Source organism: Carlito syrichta, unplaced genomic scaffold (genome assembly GCF_000164805.1).
Source record: "Carlito syrichta isolate Samal-C Ts95f unplaced genomic scaffold, Tarsius_syrichta-2.0.1 Scaffold309446, whole genome shotgun sequence".
Lineage (NCBI taxonomy): Eukaryota > Metazoa > Chordata > Mammalia > Primates > Tarsiidae > Carlito > Carlito syrichta.
Genome location: NW_007253542.1, coordinates 97133 through 121464, shown reverse-complemented (window position 1 = coordinate 121464; position 24332 = coordinate 97133). Strand labels below are relative to the sequence as shown.

The window sequence follows — 24332 nt, the reverse complement described above, 5'->3', positions numbered from 1 at the left end:
TGAGTCACTGCGCCCAGCCTCTGTTAATTTTTTAAGTGGGTTTTTTTGTTTTCTTCTTGTTGAGTTTTGAGAGTTCTTTCTATATTCTGCATACAAGTCTCTTCTTAGCTGATTTGTACTTTGCAAATATTTTCCTCTCTGGCTTGTATTTTCATTCCTGTTAAAGTGCATTTCTAGGAGCATAAGTTTTTTTTTTATTTTTATGAAATGCAATTTATCAGTTTTTCCATTTATGAATTATGATTTTAGTAGTGTATTTTTTACCTGACAGAACCTCACGATGATTTTCCCCTATGTTTTCTTGCAGAAGTTTTATAGTTTTAGTTGTTGCATTAAGCATAATTTTTGAATTAAATTCTTTTTTGTTTTTTTGTTTTTTGGTTTTGTTTTGTTTTGTTTTTTGAGTTGGAGTCTCACTCTGTCACCCAGACTGGAGTGTAGTGGCAGCCTCGACCTGCTGGGCTCCGGCGATCCTTCCGCCTCAGCCTTCCGAGTAGCCGGAATTACAGGCATGCGCTACCACGCCCGGCTGATTTTTTTGTTGTTGTTGTTGTAGAGATGAGGTCTCGCTGCCCAGGCAGGTCTCAAACCCGCAGGCTCAGGCAATCCATTCACTTCAGCCTCCCAAAGGCACGGGATTACAGGCTGAGCCACCGAGCCTGGCTGAATTAATTTTTGAATGCAGTGTGAGGTATGAATTTAAGTCCCCTTTTTAAAAATTTTTGCATATGGATATACAATTGTTTCAACATTATCGGTTGCAAAGACTGTCCTTTTTACTCTGAATAGCTTTTTTGCACCTTTGAAAAAATATCAATTATTCTTATATGTGTGGATTTATTTCTGGAACTCTTTTTATTTTTATTGTTCTATTCCATTCACCTATTTGTTTGTCTTTTGTATTTGTTTGTTTGTTTGGTTAGGGACAGGGTCTCGCTTGTCACCCAGGCCAGGGTGCGGTGACCAGATCATAACTCACTGCAACATCAAACTCCTGGGCTCAAGTGATCCTCCTGCCACACCTTTCCACGTAGCTGGGACTACAGGTGCACCACCATTCTTAACTAATATTTTTCTTTGGTGGAGATGAGGTCTTGCTATCTTGTTGAGAGGCTTCTCTTGAACTCCTGCCCTCGAAGCAGTCCTCCTGCCTTGGCATCCCAAAGTGCTGGGATTGTAGGTGTGTACCACTGTGCCCGGCCTTATGTTTCTCTTTATGTCAGTACTTCACTGTCTTGATTTTTGTAGCTTTATAATAAATCTGGAAATCAATGTTGTTAATTTGTCAATTTTGTTCTTTTTCAAAGTTGTTTTGGCTATTCTGGTTCCTTTGAGTTTCTCAATGAATTTTAGAATCAGCTTTTTTTTTTTTTTTTTTTTTTAATAAAGATTACATTGAGTCTGCAGATCATTTGGGGGAAAATTGACCTCTTAACAATATTAAATCATATGATAATTATACAATTTATATCTTTTCATGTAGGTCTTTACATTTTTTTCCCAGAGTGTTTTGTAATTTTCACTGTACAGGTCTTCAACAACTTTTGTCAGATTTAGCCCTGCATTCCATAGATTTTTATTTTAAATGGTATTTAACTTGTTTTCATTTTCCCTGTGTTCATTACTGACATACAGAAATACAATTAATTTTAAAATGTAGATTTTATATCCCCCTACATGATAGCCTTATTTTATTTCTGATCTTAAGGGGAAAGCATTCTATCTTTTACCAGTAAGTATGATGTTAGTTGTATGTTTTACAGAGATGCCATTTATTAGATTGCAGAAGTTGCTTTCTATTCCTGGTTTACTGAGAAGTGTTATCAGGAATGACATGTTGAATTTTGTCAGAAACATTTTCTGCATCTACAGAGATAACTATATATGATATTTCTTTTAAAATTTAAAGTAGTGAAATACATACATATTTTTGCTGTTTCTTTTTTTTTTTTTTTAATGTTAAACCAAATTTCTGTTTCTGGAATAAACCCTATGTCCTCATGATGCATTGTTCTTTTATATGTTTTTGGATTAATTATATAAAATTTTGTATAGAAGTCCTGTCTATGTTCATGAAGATATTGGTCTGTAGTTTAATTATGATGTCTTTGTCTGGTATTGGTATCAGAAGGACTAAGGAAGGGTTCACTCTAAAGTTTCCTTAGAGAGTTTGTTTAGAATGGATTATTATTTAAATGTTTAGTAGAATTCACTTAGGCTTGGAACTTTTTCATAGGTAGGTTTTTAACCACAGGTTTAATTCCTTTAATAGATATTGGACTTTCCAGGTTTATTTATTTAAAGGAATGTAGTAAATTTGTAAAACATAAAATTTACCCCTTTAACCCTTTTAAGTGTTCAATTCAGTGTGTAGCTGTCACCAATATTCACTTCCAGAACTTTTTCATCACCTCAGACAGAAACTCTGAACCAATTAAACAATAATTCCCCACTTCGCTTTCCACTCAGCTTCTGGTAGCTTTATTCTTCTTCCATCTCAGTGAAATTTTCCTATTCTCGGTATCTCATATCAGTGGAACCATACAGTATTTGTCATTTTGTGTCTGCCTTACTTCACTTAGCATAATGTTTTCAGGGTTTATCCATGTTGTAGCATGAATCAGAATTTCATTCCAATTTATCGTTTAACTAGGACTATAGGTGGCACATGGTAGCATGAGTCTGTAATCCTAGCTAGTCAAGAGGCTGAGGCAGGAAGATCAGTTAGGCAGCTTATAGTTGGATTTTTAAAAGATATTCTTTTGATCGGAGAGTTTATTGAATTTCATATAATTACCAGTAAGGAAAGGCTCCTACCATCTTACTACTTGTTTTTTTAAAGAATTTTTGTTCTTATTTCCTCCATTACTGCCTTCTTTTATGTTTAGCCGATTTTTTGTAAAGACGTGCTTTGATTCCCTTTACATTTTCTTTTGTGTATAGTCTATAGATATTTTCTTTGATCTATTTCTTTCTGAGCAATTCTAGTAGTCTTTAGTCTTTCAAAGAAATTGTTCATTTTATATATTGTCAAATTTATTGTCATAAACTTGTTCATGACATTCCCTCATTATCCTTTTATTTAACCTCTGTGCAGTCTATAAATAATGTGATTTTTATCATTCTTTTTTTTTTTTTTTTGAGTTGAAGACTCACTCTGTCACCCAGACTGGAGTGCAGTGGCATGCTTCCGGCCACCACAGCCTCGACCTGCTGGGCTCTGGCGATCCTTCTGCTCAGCCTTCCAAGTAGCTGGAACTACAGGAGTGCACTACCACACCCGGCTAATTTTTTGATTTATTGTAGAGAGGAGGTCTTGCCAAGTTGCCCAGGCAGGTCTCGAACCCGCGGGCTCAGGCAGTCCACTCACCTCGGCCTCCCAAAGTGCGGGATTACAGGCTGAGCCACCAAGCCTGGCCCTACCATTCTTAATGATAATTTTTGTCTTCTCTCTTTTCCCGATCAGTTTGGCTAAAAGTTTTATTGATGTTCTTTATAGACTGGCTTTTAGTTCCATTGAATTTTTTTTAAAGTTGTTTTTTCCATTTTTGACTTCTGATTTGAACTTTATTTCCTTTCTTATGTTTGCTTTGGATTTTATGCTTTTTCTATTGTCTTAGCTTAGAACCTTGGATCATTGATTTGAGATCATTTTTCTTTTCTGATATGGGCATCTTGTACTACAAGTTTTCCCAAAATTATTGCTCTAGTGGTATTCTACAAATTTTTATGTTGTGGTTGTTTTTTTTTTTCCCACCCAAAATATTTAGTTCAGGCTAGGCACAGTTTCTCAGATTTATAATCCCAGAACTTCAGGAGGTTGAGGAGGGGGGATCATTTCAGCCAACCTGGGCAGCATAGCAAGACTCCGTCTCTACCAAAAAAAAAAAAAAAAAAAGACTAACTGGTTGTGTAGTACACACCTGTAGTCCCAGCTACACTTGGGAGGCTGAGGGAAGAGAATTGCTTGAGGCTAGGAGTTCAAGGCTACTGTGAGCTATGATTACGCCCCTGTACTCCAGTCTGGGTAGCAGAGCAACAACCCAGTCCCTACCCCTCCAAAAAAGGTTTTTAGTGCAGAATTCTTAATTTTTCTTTGAGCAATTTGATTATGATGTCCCTTGGTTTAGTTTTCTCCATGCATCTGTGTTTGGGGTTCATTGAGCTTCTTTGGTCTGTGGGTTTATATTTTTCATCACATTTGAAAAATTTTTAGTCATTATTTCTTTAGATTTTTTTTGTTTCCCCTTTTCTTTTTCAATTCAAATTGCTTGTATATTAGACTATTTTAAACTGTCCTACAGATCACTGATGCTCTCTCATTTTCTTTGACTCTCTTCTCCTGTTTCCTTTTGAGTAGTTTTTATTGCTGTTTTCACATTCACTTATGTTTTCTTCTGCAATGTCTAATCTGCTATTGATCTCATCTAGTATATTTTTTATTTCAGACGTTGCCATTTTTATCTCTAAAAATTCAACTCGGATCTTCTTTATAGCACACATGTCTACTTAAGTTTTTGAACATATGATATACGGTTATAATTGTTTTTTATGTCCTTGTTTGCTAATCTTAACATCTGAGTCTGTTCTGAGTCAGTTTCTATTGGTTGATTTTTCTCCTCTTTGACACAGCAAATGCTTCCTTCCATTTATATGTTTTAGGCTCCCATTCACAAATATCTATTGTTGTGTTCATATTTTCTTTGGTAAATGTTTATGTTCCACTAACTGCTTCAAAACCTTTCTTAATTATATTTTCTTATAACGAAACTGATTTAAAAATTATACTAAAAATGCAAGCACAAATAAGAAAAATGCTAATATGGCAGTTCTTTTACTTCTGCTATGAAATCCTTGTCACCCACATGAAGAGGTTGAAAAGATGGTTTAATCAACTCTGGTAAAAAGTTGACAAAATCAAATTTAGCAAAGAGACTCCCACTGCTGCCACCAATTAAGACAGATTATCTGCCCCCTTTTATAAAAGAGAAGAACCAGGCATGGTGAAGAAGCAGCTTTAGCATGTGAGAGCTCAAGAGTTCAATTGCTGCATGTGAGATTCACCAGAGGAACTAAGGGAAGATGAATATGGGAACTTCAGGGATCTATATAGATTCAGGTGAGGTCCTCTTTCAGGCCACTCCTGTCTGTTGGCTTTGATGGTAGGACTTGAGTGAACTGTGTCTCCTCTGGGCATTATTGGTAAGTTCCAGATATAATATGTCAAAAGAAAACTTGGAGGCATTGTTAGTTATCCACATGCAAATTATTCTTATATTAGAGACAGTCAACAAACATATGCAAAAAGGAGAAGGAGGAGATGGGGGGGCAAGGAGGAAACCACAAATGTTTTGGAATCAGTGAGTTTCTTTTCTTAGATAAACTAATTAGCTTATAGCTCGGAAAGAGGCCAGACTGCCCTTTAACATGCATCTGGGGCTATTGAGGAAGAAAATTAGTTCTTTGTATACTCCCTGAAAAACCTTTGGAGTTTAATTGCAGAGTATACGTGACAGGCTATCTCTATGTACTGTCTACCAATGGCCCTAATTTAATACTGGTACCAAGTCAGTACCATTTCCTCTGAATTTCCTCAGATTTTGTGAGGTTTTTTTAAAGAGCAATAAGAAGATAATGTAAATAATTTTATATTGTTTATATAGATGGTTCCACTTTTAAAATAGCATAATATCTCTTTATGTAGACCTGGTGAATACAAGATTATTTAGTATGTGGGATTTTTAGTTTAGCTGCAAATAAATTTTATACTTAGGTTTTTCCTTGAACAGTGTAATCAGCACTGTCCTTTCACCAAGATTGTTCGTCATTCTAGGTGTGGCTTTATCAACTTCTTTATCATCCTAGCCCAAAGCACCACACTTAAAAAAAAATACCTTTGACATACAGAAAGACCTAGCATAATGCACATTTTGAATGTTTTTATTGTCTAATTTGTGTATGTAATGAAATCACCAGAAGTCATCCAAGAATTACTGATAGATTTCCATATTGGTGACAGGTGTTCTATGAAGGCTTTAGTACAAGATGGTGCTGTTCATCTTAGGTAGGCCTGTTCTGAATTAATTATGACTACTAATAAGATATTTTGAAAGTTTCTTTCCAAGCTTCTTGAGTTAATGCTTTCCCTCTGGCCAGTGTGGTAGACTGAATATTGTTGATACTCTTTAAAGACATGTTGGCAGGTACTATTCATTTAAACCAGATGTCATGTGTCAACTCCTTTTTCTAGATAGAGAGAAGTTTCTTTTTTGGCTGCTGTAATAAAGGCTTTATGACTTCTTATGAAACTCTTCTTTTCTTTACTTAAACTAGTACTTGTAGAAACTTTTCATAGAACTTTGGGCATCCCTCTTCCACTTATGAAGATTCCTAGAGGCTTGAGTGTAAGTGTCCATGTGTAAATTTTTTTTTTTTTTTTTTATTTCTTAAAACTAGTACTGTTTTGGGGATAAAAACAAACAGAATTCATAAGAAAAGGAATGAGTGGACCCCATATTTTTACTAGTCTGCAATGCTGCTTACAGTGAAGGAAGATCTGAGTTAGTGACTGACTGGTGGTAGATATCTCTCCTGACAGTAGTGTGTTGGGGTTCAGGGAGCTCCTGAAAACTGCCATGACCTGTAGTCACCCATGCAGTCTTCTCTATATTAGCACTGTGATTCTAGCTCTTTACTTTTAACATGCATAGTCAGTCATCACCTGAAATTGAGTATTATTTTTCCTTTTTGGAAGAATGACAGCTAGGTGAGTGTTTGTATTCTACAAGCATTTGATTTTCATTTATTCTGATTAAATCCTAAGCTGCTGAATTTTAGTAACACTTTTTCTTTACATACAGAATTCTAAGAATTTGAGGTGTGAGTTGGGGCTTTTGACAAAGTGACTTTTCTGTTTCCTAGTTTTCTTGGTAAGGGGTTTTAAAAGTATATTTTACTTGAGAGACTTATCAAAATTTTCATTTTTTCAAGGTGTTGACTTTAAAGTGAAAACAATTTCTGTGGATGGAAATAAGGCTAAACTTGCAATTTGGGTAAGAGCTTTTTAAATGTACTTTTTATAAATGTTAAACTCGTACTTTTTGGGATGTAGAAATTGATTTGTGTAGTGTTCTAGAGGTGAATGAACAATTTGTATTAAATAACTTCTGGGAGATTTGATGTTGATTAAAGGATAAACAATAAAGAGTTCTATCTTATAACTGGGTAATTAGAGATTTGCTTTACTTAAATTTTTAAAATGTATAATTCTTTATGACTATTCCAAAACAGAAGAGAATATTAAAAAGTCATCTGCCAGAGAGAATCATTGTAATTGAATATGTTTCTTTAAAGTTTTAAAAAGACCATCTAGACTGAACTAACTCTAAAGGCAGTTGTTGAAGGGATGAGGAGTGAAATGATTCTTGGAAAAAAATATTTTTTCTGTTTTTTTAGTATAGATGTTTCTAATATTTGAGTTTGCCAACTTTAGGTTTATTTTTTAATACTTCCTTTTTCCTTACTGGCTTCTTTTCATTTTCCTGTGAATCCAACGAATCTGATCCACATCGTTCTGCTATCTAGACCTCTTCATGCTAGTGCAGAATAAGGTAGCATTAACTGTCAAAAATACCCAAGATGCTCAGTGCCTAGGTCTGTCTCTTTTTCTTCCATCTGTCTGCCTACTTACCTACCTACCTACTTATCTATATCTTTCTCCCAATTAAGTATGGTTGGTCATATATAAATATTTACTACATATACCAATTTTAAAACATACTCATATAATTTTAATACTCTAATTTTCCTGTGTACTGTGATAATTAAATATATATAATGTTTATAACATATGATAAATAATATTAGAACTATCAGCAGTCATCAAATTGAGACATTCATACTTCCAAATGGTAGTTAAATGGTAAATGCTGTTTCACAGATTGAAACATCAAGTGTTCATGCATTGCATGTCATTTATCTTCTTGGTTTTCTCTGAATGACACAGTATTTCTAACGTACATTTTATCTTCAAATAATGAGTAACTGTATAAATTTGTTTAATATTTTTGTCAGTTTTTAAGTTACAGTACTTTAAATGACTTTTACCCTATTTTTCATACTTCCCCAAATATTCTTTATATCAATTGGAACAATAATGTCTAACAAAACAGTCTGGGAAATGTTGGACTGGATTATGGTAAAATATATTGAATAATGTAATAATGCTAGCTTTTTCTGTACTAATTTCCACATGCTTTTCATGGTTGATTTATCACCCCTTTCTGTCCTTGCTACTGCTTTGTGAAATATATAGATTAGAGCAGGATCTGAGGCTTGCTGATTGCAGTGAGATTTTTCTTTCATACAGGAGGTTTTGTTTTGTTTTAAATGTACTTTCTCATTCCTGCCTAATAAAAAGACTGGCAGGTATTCCTGAAGAGACATCTTTACTATAGGCCTATAAATATTTTTTTAAAAAACAAAGATTCCCCCAATTATAAGAATAATATAAGCTCATTCTAAGAAAGATAATTGAGACAATAAGAAATTAATAGAAGAAAGTTCATCTTTAACCAGTGTATACTAAGTTTCTTATAGTTTGAGATTTTACATTTAGGTCTTTGATCCATTTAGATTTGATTTTTTTTTTTTGTATGGTAATAGGTAGGGGTCTTGTTTTAATCTTCTGCATGTGGTCAGCCAGTTTTCCCAACACCATTTGGTTCCCCTGTCTCCAGTGGTTGGTGGTGGAGCCTTTGTCAAAGATGAGTTGGTTGAGAAATTGAGGGGTAGAGGGGCGGTGGGATTGGCAGTAGTGGGAATATGTCGGGGGATGGGAGGTACACCTCATCAACAAGGGTACCTGCATAATGAATATTTGTATACCGAATCCCGAATTGGACCCCACATCTTTAAAACTAAAAGAGGGAAAAAAAAGCCAGCATATACATTTAAAATATCTAGGCAAATATATATATATGCTGCTACACATACATGTATAAGCAATTTTCCAAAAGAAGGAGATTGTATCTGATGTTTTTATAAATGGCCTTCTCTTCACCCCACACACAATATGTTTATTTGTTACATCAGTTTATATGGCCACCAGGTATTTTATTTCATAGCTGTACTTTAATTTAGTCAACCTTCAGTGGAAGATATTTAAAGTTTCACCAGTTTTTCACAAAGATATACAGTGCTCTGATGAGCATCCTGGTTTCTACATCTGTGTGTACTTATCTAGTTATTTTAGGATGTATACCTAGAAGTAGAAATACTGTTTTAAGGTGTGAAGATGTAACATTGATATACACCAAAAAGTCTTATTTTTCAGTTTATACTCCCGCTAATTATATTTTCATATTCACTCTTCTACACCTTAATCTGTACTAAGTGTTGCCAATCTTATCCTTTCCTCTGAGTAATATGTTTTCACTTATATTTATATTTCTTTTGATTAGTGAGGTTTTTTCCTATCATATGTCTGTTGATCATATTTTTAAATGAGTTTTCTTTTTTTGTGCTTTGCCTGTTTTATATTGCCATTTATTATTTTTATGATTCACGACTTTATATAGTACAAATATTAGCTTTGTTGTATGCTACAATTTTCCACTCTGTTTTTTGTCTTTAAAATCATTTCAGATGAATACATTTGTGTTACTATGTGTGTGTATAATACTATCTGTCGTCATATGTTGCAAAGCTTTTTTTTCCCGTTTGTTATTTACTGTCAAATCTTACTAAGGATGAATGGAAGGTGTGAGAGGTGAGGGATGTTCTTGCCATACCAAGGTTTTAATATTTCTATGATCAGGTTATTTTCTTCATGGCATTTGAATATCATGTATTTAGGAAAGCCTTTCACTGAATATTAAAAATATATGAATCCATAGTTTCCTCTAATTTTTCTTTGGTTTTAATTGTGTAAGTAAAATGAGTCCCCTCCTACTTTAAAAGTTTCTTTTAGAATCAAATAGCATAATTAAGCACAGCCCTGCAGCCTCCTGAAAGTGCATACTCATCATGACCTAAACAGCATTTGAGAGCTTTTCTTCTGTTGCCGTCTTCTGTGTCCTTGCCTCACTTCCACTGCCATTCCCTACATTTTATTATTTAGCCTTTCTAGGTCTTATTTATATCTATCTTCAAATTAATTTCTTCTCCATTTTCCCCATCAGAAAATAAAACCACGAGATAGAGATGAAAAGCTCTGCTTCTTTTATCTTACAAAGATGTCATTATACCTACCACATATTCCTGTTTTAAAGACAAATACAAGCAAAAAAATCTAACTTCTGACTCCTTAAGCATGTACATTTTATAGTTGCAATAAATCCTGATCCAGTGCTGTGGCACAGGGTTGTTCCCCCTCATTTATCATACCTATTGAAACATTTTTATAAGTGAATCCAAAAATGTCAGGAATTTAAACATCTGGCCTAATTAAATATTCATCACATGTAAGGTCAAAGTCACGTGAGAAATTTTAATATAAAATATCTTTTGCTCTGGTCTTTACTTTTAAAACTATGGGCTTTGTCGATATTTTAACTGGAATTGCAGTTCTGATTTCTATGTTGTGTTTCATCAAGGCAGAATGGTGATCTCAATGAAGACAGAATGAAATTCGTACTCACTTGCTTTCTGCCAGCTCTGGAAGTTATGGCTACACTTTCCTTATGCAAATAGAATGACTTTCTTCCTGTCATAACAAAAAGTCTTGGGACTAAAATATTTCATACTTGGTCCTTGCTCCAAACTATTTGTTATGAGAATGGAAGTGTTCCATGTATGGAAAAATAGCTGCTTCTTAAATTTCCAAATTCTCTGTTCCAAAACAGTGTCTTGTTTGTTAAATAATGGCTTTTCCTGCCTTTCTTTTCTCTCACAAAAAGATAGTCTGTAGTACTAAAAGTTAAATGCTTAGCATGATGGAATTCTAAAAATTATGTCTGCACACTGAGTAATTTGAATGTTGCTAATTTGTCATTTTTTTTGCATATAAGTGAATAGCTAGGATATGTTTTTCATAAGTTTGTCTTTTAAAAATATACATTTTTATTTTATTTTATATGAATCAGGTTTTCTGAAATAGGCACTAGCCCAAGGCTATGAGCATGTCTAGTTCATGTGTATATATACATATACACGTACATGTACATTTTTCATGTACATATTGCTTTCTAAAAGCGTTGGTATAGTTTTACATAGAAATTATATCCTCATGGCTTCCAGTTGATTACTGGTTTTTTCCTGCAAACTTGATCATATTGATCAAAAAATAACATTGGGTATCTATGTGGCATTTTATTAATGATTATTAAGTTATAGTGTTGACCTATGTCATGTTATCAGAGTATAATCTCTTATAGATAGCATATCCACTTTATTTTATGCAGCTTTTAATTTATATCGTTGTTATTGAAAAGTTGAGTAAGTATGCAAATTGAATAATTTTAAATATCAGAGGCATGTTTGTAAGAAACCTTGAGACAGAGTTAGTTTTTGTAAAGAGAAATCATATTTTATCTCATACATTTATCTGTTTAGAATGCTTGCTTTTAAATTAAGCATTTCTTCACTCAAACTTGGCAGGGTAGGGGCTAGTTTCTATAGTGGTGAGAATCTGGGAACAAGGACATTCTGCATTTATATAAGTGTATCTGTGAAAGAGTGGTGAATGTTCCAAGTGGTTTCCAGTAAAAAGTTATTTTCCTCTTAATTTTCTCTTCTGAGGCTAGAAAGGACCACAGATACTCTATATTGTCTTAAAGCATTCTCTACTTTGGCCAGACAAAGAAACTGGGTACTACTGTAGTCCTTCATTGCTGGTTGAAAATTCCTGTCCAGTCCTCAAACCTCTTAGAGGTTGTTAACACTTTTCATATCAAAAGGAGCTTCTGCTTGTTCCATAGCAAGTCATTCATTTACAACAGTGGAACTGGTAGCCCAGTTGAGGTTTGATATATGTCTCTACTTTTCTTCATTTACTTTACGTTAGAAGATTGCAAACTTTTTCTTAAAAGGCCAGATAGTAAATAGTTCAACTCTAAAACAGGCCATATGGCAATAAGGTAGCAAATGGTCATGCTGTGTTTCAATAAAACTTTATTTAATAAATCTGTATATAATAAAACAGGTGGAGGGCTGAGGAGGCAAGTTTGCCAACTGCTATTTTCTTTAAGTTTCTTGAAGCCAGAATCCAAGGATGGTAGAAAGACCACAGAGAGAAATAACCAGGCTGGGAGAATTTGCTGGGAAAAAGCCCCAGCAAATTCTGAGCAACCATCTTAATTTCAAGAATTGCACTAGGCATAGTGGTTAAACCGGTAATTAACCAGATGTGTCCCTGCCTTAGTGAAATTTACATTTCTTACATAGTGTACATCTTTTGTTTATTAACCCTAACATGGGTCAGAAATAACATGCAATAAGGAGTAGCTTGGTTTTATGCATTTTCCAGAAAAAAGATACATAGAAAGCACTTAAAAGAGCCCAACCTAAATTCTTTACCTAATATAAGATACCCCTGTAATTCTCAAAATCAGTGATTCTCAGCTTTGACTCTCCAATACAAACACCTGGGAGGAAATTAAGCTTCTTTTCATTACCCTAAACCAGTTAAATCGGAGTCTTTGGGGGTTGGGTCCAAAGAGTCCCAGAAAATGTCATTGTGCAGCTGGAGTTGCAAATGGTGACTTTCAATGAAATTGATTTCATGTGTGATAAAAAACCTTAAATCCAAAATGGTAGAAAATCTTAGTTGTGTTCCTCTAGAAATGAGTATTTATTTATTGAGTTTATTTTCTGTAACACTTGTCAGTCAGAGAACACATATTATTTAAATTTCAGGTTTTGAATGAGCTTGTGCGTTAATATTATTTTTAATAATGCTCTTTGACTTTCTACTCTTAAGTTAGTGTATTGAAGGTCTGTTATCCTTTTTTCACTTAATTGTTCTTTTTAGGATACTGCTGGTCAAGAGAGATTTAGAACATTAACTCCTAGCTATTACAGAGGTGCACAAGGTGTTATATTAGGTAAGTGCTTACTTTAATCTACTGTTTAAAAGTATTGTTTCTTGGAATTTCTGATTTTCCTAGTCTGTGAAGGTCAGTAAGTTTTTGTTTAATTTTCTTTAGGGCTATGTTTATGTAAATTGAAGTTGTATTAACTTCATTTAATATTAATGAGTATTAAAACTTTTAAATTTGTTTTCAGCTCTTTATCTAGCAATTAAACTAAAGACAAGGTCTGAGCACTTTGGGAGGCCGAGGTGAGGGACTTGCCTGAGCCCACGGGTTTGAGAACAGCCTGGGCAACTTGGTGAGACCACTTGTTTACAATAAGTCAAAAAATTCACCGGGCGTGGTGGTGTGCACCTGTAGTTCCAGCTACTTGGAAAGCTGAAGAGAAAGGATTGCCCGTGCCCAGCAGGTTGAAGCTGTGGTGGGCAGCAGAGTGAGACTCCAACTAAAAAAAAAAAAAGAAAGAAAAGAAAAGAAAATGCTTTAAATTAATAAGCTCTTTGTTATAATACAGGATGATATAAGCTGAAAGTGATAACAGAGGAAGAGAATCAGGACTCACTGACTGTACTGTAATTTTTCAAAGTTGCAAATTCTGGTTCTTAAAAGAAATAAGTTAACAGGGTCATTGATATTTACATTCATGTGAAATTTTGTTATATTTTGCTACAAATTTGATTTTAAATACTCTGATTTTTGAACAGACCTCTTTCATCATTATGAATGGGAACAGCTGTTGTTTTGCTTTAATTAGTTTTGATTTATTACACAGATTATAATTTCATTTCTGTCACAGTGTATGTTAATAAGATTGAAATGTGTGTGTATGTATGTTTTTTGTTTTTTCCTTTAAAAAAAAATCACTTGTTTCTTCCATCTGAATCAGTAGATACTCATTGTTAAGCAATGAAGGCTTAACAAAGAACAGACTCCTAATGTTGGCGCCTAGCTACATATTAGGAATATAATGTCAACTGCTTTTCTAAAAATGTAGTATATTATTTATTCTGTCCATTAAAAACTAATATTTCAGAACATTTACAATATTAATTGAACATAAGGGAAGAACGATTTACTTTTTTTTTAACATCCCAGTACTGGGTACTACTAAGAGGTGGTCAAATTTATTATGGTCAAAATTGTTAAGTCAAAAACAAATTAATGCTTGGTTTTAGTATGCCTACATACAATTCAGTTTTTGGCTAAAGTTCTTTGGCTGCATGAAAGAACATTTTGTTTACTTCACTAATAGGAATATCTGGTAATGCTGGAATGGCCTCTTGGCATTTATTCTGCTGTTGATTTTTTACATAGTTATCTGTGATTGTATGAATGGAGTTGAGTAAAGAGGTACTCATCATATTAATTTCAAACAAGAGTACATAATCGATTACAATAGTAATGAGGTACATAGGTAATGTAACTGCCCAATATTTTTGAAGCTAATAGGTTAAGCCTAAGGAGTTTAGCCAAGATTCAGGAATAAAAGCCCACATGAGATAAAGTATGAAGCCAAATTGGGAGCTTACAAAAAGAACAAACCCATAAATCGCTCTTTCTGGCAATGACAACAGTGAATTTTCCACCATTTTCCCCATGGCTTTAGACAATCTTGACCACCTCAGCGCTGAGTTCTCTGTGCAAATGCTGACCAGGGAATCATGGTGGGGTGGGGAGGGGAGAGGAAAAACTGAGGAAAAGGCCCAGGCGCGATGGCACCCCCAGCCCACGTGTAGGTACACGACTGCTTCTTATTTTTAATGCTTATTTAATAAATTACTTTTTCCTTTGATTTCAGTTTATGATGTTACAAGAAGAGACACCTTTGTTAAACTGGATAATTGGTTAAATGAATTGGAAACATACTGTACAAGAAATGATATAGTTAACATGCTAGTTGGAAATAAAATTGATAAGGTAAGAAACAGCAGATACCTGGCATCTTGATTCTCTGTTTTGGTAGCTTTTCTTAATCACTGTATTTATCTTTTAGGAAAATCGTGAAGTTGATAGAAATGAAGGCCTGAAATTTGCACGAAAGCATTCCATGTTATTTATAGGTAGGTGAATGAGTGAATAGCTACCCTTTCATTATTATTTATTTTTTTTAGAAAGCAATATTTATTAGGAGGACAGAAAAGCTTCCATAGTGGGAGGGGGCCCAAGGGGATTGCCCCTCTTTCGTTATTACTGAGGAATTTTTAAAAGGAGTTTTTACTAAATTTATTTCTCTATGAACCATAAAATATTTTTATTCATAGTTTCATCATGCTACAAAATCTAACTATAGAATGAGGTTCTTTATTTTTCTTTCTGTAAAAATAAAGTTGGATCACATTCTGTGAAATCATTTAGCTCACAGTCAAGCCATTCCTCTCATGATGCACTGGCATTCAGTAAACTTGGCACTTCTGAAGTTGTGCCTTGCTGATCCTTATGCTGTAGCATCAGCACCACCTGGGAGCTTGTTGGAACTGCTTCAGCTCAGGCCATACCCCAGATTTTGGGAATTAGAATCTGCATTTTAACCAGATCTTCATATGGTTCATATGCATATTGGTGTTTGAGAAACTTGGTCAAGCAAGGGTTGGCAAACTACAGCTTGGTTCAAATCTGGCTCCACCATTTGTATTGGAACACTGTGATGTCCATGTGTTTACATGTTGTCTGTGGCTGCTTGTGAGTAGCAGCCATATGGCTCTCAAAGCCTTAGGTGTTCACTGTCTGGCCCTTTACCTAAAGCATTGGCCGGTTCCTCATCTAGAAAAGTAGACTAGCTTATCAGAATCACCAGGGGAGCTTTCTAAACTTACAGGTCTTTGTGCCTTATCACAGTTCTGAAAGGCAGTTTATTTAAAAGCACTTTAGTCAATTGTGATGTGAAGCCAATGTAGGAATTACTGATTAGCCATTCCATGGTGTTAGAAGCTAGTAGGAATCTGCAGATGGAATCGGGAGAATGTCCTATGTAGATAGGAGCAGGGTGAGATAAGTGGAAAGTTCAGGGGTTTTCAGAAAGGAATTGAGTACTGCCTTTACTGCTTACTTGTTGCATGTCCCTCATTTCCATTCCTTAGTTTATCCAGCATTTGCTGAACACCAAGGATATAACAATGAACAAAACAAACAAGCTCCCTGACCATGTGGAGCTTACATTCTAGTAGGGGACTCAGATTTGAATAAGAAAGTAATGCTATGCAGGAAATAGAACATTGTAAGAAGAAAGAGAATGACCTGGGTGGGGGTTGATGAGAGATAAGCACATTGACCTGTAGTGTTCAGTGTCTGGAAGTCAAGGGAAAGAAGAGAAAGTGATAAGGAGTGTCAAATGCCAAAGATGTCAAATAAAATTATAGTGTTGGAGTTGACTAGGTAAAGGGTGTTGATGGTCTTGAAAAGAATCATTTGAATGAAGTGGGAACAAAAGCCTAATTAGAATGGTTTGAAGAAAGAAAGTGGAAACAGCTTATATAGATAACTCTTTACAGTTTTCAAGCTGTAGAGAAATGGGTGGCTACAAGAAGAATATGTGGACCAGAGGGTAAGTTTGTTTTTTATTAAAATGGAAAATAATGTGGCAGACCTTTTAGGCTGATTGATTTGATCCAGGAGAGTGTATGATACTTCAGTGAATGAGAAAGAATGAGAATCCAGAGACTAGAGAAGGGATGGTTTAGAGATCTCATCCATTGTAACAGCAGCGAAGGCAGAGTGCAAAGTCATTTAGGCAGGGAGCTTGGTGAATTTTATTGGTGGGATGTTGAGATAGTTCTTGCCAGACTGCTTCTGTTTTTCTCAACGTAATACCAGATCATTAGATAGAGGAGTTTTGAGAGGAAGGAATAAAATAGTCCCCTGAGATAGTGAGAAAAGTAATCACTAAGGAAATGGAGATTTGGGAAGCAGTGCTGGGTGTTCACTGATTTCATGAGCCTAAGTTCATGGTTGTGTGTCATATTATCCAGCACCGATAGCTACCTTTGGCTGCAGGCACAGAATAATTAGGTTAATTGTTTAACTTGGAGCGTAAATTGTCTTATTTTAAAATAGGAGTAATATTTGCTTTGGGGCTAGTTTTTAAGGAAAAAGCCTTGGCATAATGTTGGATAGGGCTTTATTCTATCATATAATCTTGGAATTGTAGACCAGTATTCTTATGGGTAGAATTTAAATAGCTAAATTTTGAGAGTTGGGGGATATTCACTGATATTAAACCTGTGGGGGAGAAATTGCTGATTTGTCTCTTAATATATTGTGGGCTGATATTTATGCTATAATAGTTTCCCAGAAAAACATGGAATGGCCAGGAAGGAATGTACTGTGACATTTTTCCTTGAATTTCAGAGGCAAGTGCAAAAACCTGTGATGGTGTACAATGTGCCTTTGAAGAACTTGTTGAAAAGATCATTCAGACGCCTGGACTGTGGGAAAGTGAGACCCAGAATAAAGGAGTCAAACTGTCACACAGGGAAGAAGGCCATGGAGGAGGAGCCTGTGGCGGCTATTGTTCTGTGTTATAAACTCTGGGAAATTACATCTCTTGCATATTTGATCAGATAGTGACATCTTTCTGTATATAAACTCCTTAACTGCTATTTTAGGGACCTTGCAGTTTGCACATAATTGTTTTGTATCATGGCAGTAAATATTTGCAAGAAATCTCACTCATCAGTTTTCCCAGGTAAAATGTTATGGTAAGCATGCACAGTTTGCAGTCTACAGTTTTTAATGTAACAAAATAGATGTACCTTTATAAGTATCTTTGATTTTATGATTTACATTTATCATGTACTTTTAAAAAAATCCATCTATCTAGTATGTATTGATACAAGGTCTGCTTTTGGTCTTCTTTTTGCTTAAATACTTCTGTCAGTTACTGAATTACTTGGTATATAGAACTCCTAGAACCAGAGAAGAATACAGGTATCATCAATCCTGGCAGATTTCCTTTCAGGAATAACAAAGAGCATGATTCCATAGCTTTTCTAGGATGTTTGAGATTCTCCTTTAGTACTAAGCAAAATTCTCATCCCAGAAAGTGGCCCAGGCCAATTTATAATTAAATATCTGTTGTGATGATACTTCTAAAATAGCATTGATATGTTAGAGAAGTTTAATATTACTTTTTAAAATTTACTTCAATGATTAACTCAGTTGGTTAACTGGAGTTTTAATTTTGCAATATGTACATTGGATCTATAACTCTATGCAGCATTTTAAGTTATGTGGTGTTTGGCAGAATGGCAATAAGGTTTTCCCCCCATTTTGGCTTCGGAAGGACATGAACAGCATATTTATTGTGACTCCAGTACTTACCACTTTTAAAACCAACATCTTTTTTCTAAATGTTGGTAGCATTTGTCCATGTACCTTAATCGTATTATGTAGCTTATGTAATGTTGATGAATATCTGTATCGTAGGACTTCCATTATGGCTAGTGGAGAGTCAGAATCTATTTCTGTGTTTTGAAGGGTGGGATAAAAAAAAAAAAAAACACTAAATGATGATTTGAGAAAGACATATTGCTTCTAGATTCTGATGTGTGTGGGAAAATACCGTCACAACAAAAGTCTTGATAATTTACTGTAACAAGTAACCAATAGTTAATCAGAACCAACTTGTACAGACTAATAAATCTTTTTCACAGTTATTCAGTTTTCTTACCTCTTGCTATTGTACATTGTATATTTTTTCACTCATATGTTATTTAATTTACATTGATCTCTGCTATTTTAAGCTCCTAAATAAGTCATTTTTCCTTTAAGGTGGGTCACTAAATACCCCTCAGTAAAATTTCAATATTATATTTCTGGACAGTTTGCTCTTTACACAGCATTTGTAGTTAAGTGGTGTTTTGAAGGGTGGGATAGCATTTCTGTGGGTGATCTTTGCAGAATATGTGTTAATGAACTTACTTCAAGTTGAGTTTTTTCTGAAATGTACATCTTTACATATGAAAACCTCACATTCTACTTGATTTACACTTTTTAGATTACACTACATATGATTGACGCTTTTATATATTCTGTATGTTTTTGCTAAGTATAAAGCATATACTACTATAAGTTTGGAAAAAGAGCTAACACATGTACTTATGATTTGTTCATGTTACATTAAAAACCTTAGATTTGTGTATTTATGTAGTCTGTACTGACAAGACTTTTCTATGTATTGCTTTTTGCTCCTTGAGCTATATATATAACAATCTTTGTGTATTAGATTGTTTTGATTTGGTCTGAACTTGGATACATATGAATCCCTTGAATATAACTTTTTAAAATTAATTTTGTTTGATAGATTTATATTGTAACCTTTTTATAGTTGAATAAATTTAGCCTGCTTTCCCTAGATTTATTTGTGCAGGAAGTATTCTGCATTTCCCTATTACTCTCATCAACTGAGGAATACTTAATATTCAGATTTTATTGCATGACTTCATTTTCCTATTTTGTTGCAAGCTTAGTGTTTTGTAGTTAAGGTTTTGTAAGTGAGATAATTATAATGTCTAAAAGCAGTCATCTACATTAACAGGATTTTGTTAATTATTTTTGTAATTACTTGAAGTAGTCTCAAAGGGCCTTGGGAAGATAGTACAAATTGGAACAATTAGAATATAGTATTCTGAGTACTAGGAGTACTGAAATAGACCCAAACAAATAAAGAACTATTCCATTTATAAGTAATAGTTAAATTTATTAAAAGCTTTCTTGGTGTTAGGTGCCATTCTTTTTTTTTTTTTTTTTGAGTTGGAGTCTCACTCTGTTGCCCAGGTTGGAGTGCTCTCTCATCGCCACTCCACATCAACCTGCTGGGCTCCAGTGATCCTTCCGCCTCAGCCTTCCAAGTAGCCAGAACTACTGGCTCACACTACCACACCCGACTAATTTTTTTTTTTAATTGCAGAGATGAGGTCTCGCCAAGTTACCCAGGCTTGTCTCTTGAACCTGCAGGCTCAGGTAATCCACTCGTCTCGGCCTCCCAAAGTGCTGGGATTATAGGCTGAGCCACCGAGCCCAGCTGTCAGGTGCCATTCTAAGTGCTGACTTATTTCATTAAACCCCACAGCAACTTTAAGAGTACTCCTGTTACACCCACCTTAAAGATGAAGATAATGAAATTGGTGCATTAGGTAACTCTCAAGGGTTACATAGCTTAGGCAGGATGGAACTGTATTCCAGTTGAGGCATTCCCACTCCCAAGCCCATGCTCTTCACTGTTGCCCCTTTTACTATAACTGGTTACTAACGTTTTGTTTTAACACAATTGAGCTAAAGGAGTTTCCCTGTTTCTCAGTCACTCTCTTTTGTTATGTGTAATAGAAGTACTTCAGATTTATTAGTTATAGAGTAAATCCCATTGATGTAAACCTACCCCACAAGTCATGTGACCTAAAAGCTTCTGTAGTAGAGTAGGTAGTCTCTTAGTTCTGCTTTCTCAGAGTGGAATGAAAATCCCTGACCTAGAAAAGGTATAAAGTTAGGGGACCTTCATTTTCTATTTGGTGTTGGACATGGGAAAAGAAATTAAGTATGGAAACAGTCCTTTGAAATCTAGGTGGAGCTGGGCTCGGTGGCTCAGCCTGTAATCCTGCGCCTTGGGGAGGCTGAGGTGAGTGGACTGCCTGAAACCCGCGGGTTTGAGACCCGCCTGGGCAACTTGGCAAGACCTCATCTCTACAATAAATTAAAAAAATAGCCGGGTGTGGTAGCGTGCACCTGTAGTTCCAGCTACTTGGAGGGCTGAGGCAGAAAGGATCACTGGAGCCCAGCAGGTCGAGGCTGCGGTGGCCAGGAGCAGACACTGCACTCCAGTCTGGGTAACAGAGTGAGACTCCAACTAAAAAAAAAAAAAAAAGAAATCTAGGTGGATGTTTTCATTTCAAGTATTTGGTTTGCCATCTTTAAACCCTTGATTTTGATTCATTGTAGGTGACATACTAAAGAAATATACATGAATCTCTATGAAGTGTGGGACTAGCACCATAGCTGATAAGGGAATCCTTTTTATACCAGTACTTATTCTACCTGTGAGTTGGCACAGACTTACCTCATAGCTACAGTATTTTAAAATACAGTTTAGTGTATTTTTTTCTGTATATCAAATGAACTGGATAACAAGCTTACCTCATATCTACACTATTTTAAAGTACAGTTTAGTGAATATTTTTCTGTATATTTTTTAAATGAACTGGATAACAATCCTTCAGTTATTATAGATTAGAGTTCTTCTCAGCATTCAAGCATTAGGCCTCTATTTCTTGGGGTCCATTTCACCAGTAGAAATTTTTGTCCTTCATGTCTTTCTGTAGTTAGATATAGGGGTAAAAACATTCAGCTTTCAGGAAAGCTGACTCCAACCCTGCCATGTACGCTCAACTGTGGACTTCACCCAAGGTTTTGTCTAAATTACTAAAAGACGAGAATAGATAGATATAGATAGCCTTGTGTGTAGACTTGGGGCTAAGGAATATAGAATTATCCAGAAATCTTTTTTTTTTTCTTTGATGAGAACATAAGGTTGGAGGACAAGAAAAAAGTCAACTTATAGGGGCCTTTAAATTTTACTATTTTGTTGCTAGCTTACTGTTCATCTTTACAAATCAGTGATGTTTCTGATATAAAGTTTGCTTAAGTACCCCTTGGTTAAAGCTGTTTTGTGTGTGTACACACACACACACACACACACACACACACACACACACACACACACACACATTTTGAACAATAGTGTGAGTGCCGTTCTGTCTTGCCCACTCTCATTCAGTCATACACATACAGGTTCTTTCTTTCTTTCTTGTTTTTAACCTGATAAGCAACAAATCATGTCGTTTTATTTGCATTTCTTTGAATACTAGTGAGCTTGAGCACTTTTAATATTTTATTAGCTACTTGTGTGACTGACTTCAATTTCATGTTCGTGTATGTTGTGGTTGCCCATCCAGCATCTACTTGCTTCTCTCGCCTTCTGCCTTCACCACTGCCTCCAGCCCCATCCCCACAAATAATCATACATGTAGTTTGGGTAGTGTGGTCACACCCTTGGCTTTCTAGATTTCCCCAGCTCCCTTTAAACAGTGCCCACTCATCCCCCCAATAGCAAATGGTTCAGGGGAGGCACCTGACACAGATCAGATTATTGAGATAAAGGAGGTGTTTGCTGAGGCTTCCTCAGGAACTATGGAAGAAGAAAGCTTCTTGGAGATAGTGTGCTATGAGGAGTCATGCTCTGAACTTGCAGTAGCTCATTTTTCTAATATAAAGAAACCAGTCTGAGGCAGCACCAAGGAAGTAAGAGGGAGTCTAAATTGGAGCCCTGATGCAGTCTGGAACCTCTGGATCAAATCGGACCTGAAGTGAGATCTGTTCTGGACTTTGGGTCAAAATGTGTATTTCTACGTTTTGATACATTTTGCTGCTAGCTTTCCAACAGTCTGTAACAATTTACATTGCCACTAGCAATATGTGAGTGTATTATTTTCTCTGTGTTCCCCATTAGCCTCAAGAAATGTTCTCATATTTTAATTTTTGCTATTTTGTTATTTGTAAGGTATAATTTTTAAGGAATAACTTATGTAGCTTGCATTTATGCAGAGTATTTTTTCGTGTTTGTACACTATTTAGAGTTGCTCGTTTTTTGAAATGATTATTCATATCCTTTGCCAGTTTTTTGTTTAGTTTTTTGTGTTTTTATTATATGAGCTCTTTGTATACTACAGATATTTATGTGCATGTTATATGCGTTTTTTTCTAAGCTGAGTTTTAGGTTTTTGTTTGTTTTTTTAAATTGTTTATTCTACATTTTCCCTACAAATTTTTTTGTAATATTATCATTTCTGGGCTCACCTTTTCTGAGATTTTTGTTTTTTTCTTCAAAAACCTTTAGTAACTTGGAATTAAGTTGTTTATGGCACAAATGAGGAGCCATCTCATCCTCCTTCATGTGTGTAGCCAGTTGTCCCTGCCCCCTACGCGAGTGAAGCCTACCTTTTATTGAGCTGAAAGGCCACTTTTGCCCCAGATGAAATTCCCATAAGTACTGTCATCTACTTTGGCATTCTGTGTCAAGGGCTCTTAACCTTGGAAAGTAATGTATTTAAGTGTAATTGGTTTTCTTTAATGCTGTGTACTTTATGTTTCAACAAACATTCTTAAAATGGCTCCACAGATTTCATCAGCCAGCCCAAGAACCTGGTAAAGCAAAAGATACAGTGATAGTGGCTTTATGTAATGTTTTGCAATGTGTAAGGCATGTCCTTCCTCACTCTTTCATTTTCTTTTTTTACATATGAATCTTAACAATTACTTTATATTTTGCCAGTTCTTTTTTTCTTTTGATGGGTCCTTTTTTTTCAAAATACATTCATATGAAGGAATTTTTTAATGAAACATGGATACTGCCCTTTTATCATTGGTATGTATTGCTGACATCTTCACCCAGTGACTTGTTTGAAATATTGCATACTTAAAAGTCTTAAAAACCAAAAACTTAATCATTTTAATGAATTTTTAACATTTCTGCAAATTGTAAGAAAACTACTGCTTTTTTTTTTTTTTCTTTTTCTTTTTTGAGTTGGAGTCTCGCTCTGTTGCCCAAGCTGGAGTGCAGTGGCACAATGACAACTTACTGCAGCCTCGACCTCCTAGGCTCAGGCAGTCCTCTTGCCTCAGCCTCCCAAGTAGCTGAGACTTATAGGCATGTGCCACGACTCCTGACTGATTTTTTGACTTTTTTGGTAGAGGTTGCCCAGGCTGATCTTGAACTCAGGCTCAAGCAATCTTCCCGCCTTGGCTACCCAAAGTACTGAGATTATAGGCATGAGCCACTGCACTCAGCCAAAAACTGTTACTTTATTGACAAGACTTGCTGTTAGAATACATGGGTATCTTTCTGTCTTCAGTTTCTGTACTGTTTTTAAATAATTTATCGTTTTCTTCACATACGTCCTGTACCTTCTTTAATAAAATAGGAGCATTTTTTTTTTATCAGTATGAACAGAATATAGGTTTTTCATTTCAGAATGTATGTGTGTAGTTGTCACTAATAAAAGCTGTTGACTTTTCTAGGTCTGTCAAGTTACCTGATCTCTTTAATTTGCTACTTTGGTTTTAACTATTTTTAAGATTTCTATGTAAACTAACAAAAATATAATTTATAATTAAAAAATATGTATGCATTTATATAAAGGAAATTACAGACATTTGTTTTATCTGATATCATTTTGAGTCTTCTCTGACAAGCATTTGGAAGAAGCCTCCCACATCACATCTGCTAGTTAGGCCTGCCCCTGCATGGAGGCCATT

At 35.1% G+C, this 24332-nt stretch overlaps 1 protein-coding gene and 1 pseudogene across 4 annotated transcripts in view; one reads left to right on the top strand and one right to left on the bottom strand.

Moving 5' to 3' along the window:
- The window catches only part of RAB18 (RAB18, member RAS oncogene family), a 32349-nt gene extending 12969 nt beyond the window's left edge, over nt 1–19380 (top strand). Inside the window, exons 3-7 of one of the 4 annotated variants that reach the window (XM_008067250.2) lie at nt 6991–7052; nt 12971–13043; nt 14830–14948; nt 15025–15091; nt 17376–19316. In XM_008067250.2, the coding sequence (XP_008065441.1) occupies nt 6991–7052; nt 12971–13043; nt 14830–14948; nt 15025–15091; nt 17376–17551 (497 nt within the window). In that variant the 3' untranslated portion in view covers nt 17552–19316. Of the gene's footprint in view, nt 1–6990; nt 7053–12970; nt 13044–14829; nt 14949–15024; nt 15092–17375 lie in introns of all 4 variants that reach the window. The other 3 variants (XM_008067251.1, XM_021717172.1, XM_021717173.1) reach the window with 3 other exon arrangements.
- LOC103269685 lies at nt 14234–14620 on the bottom strand (annotated as a pseudogene).
- Nucleotides 19381–24332: the final 4952 nt, after the last annotated feature.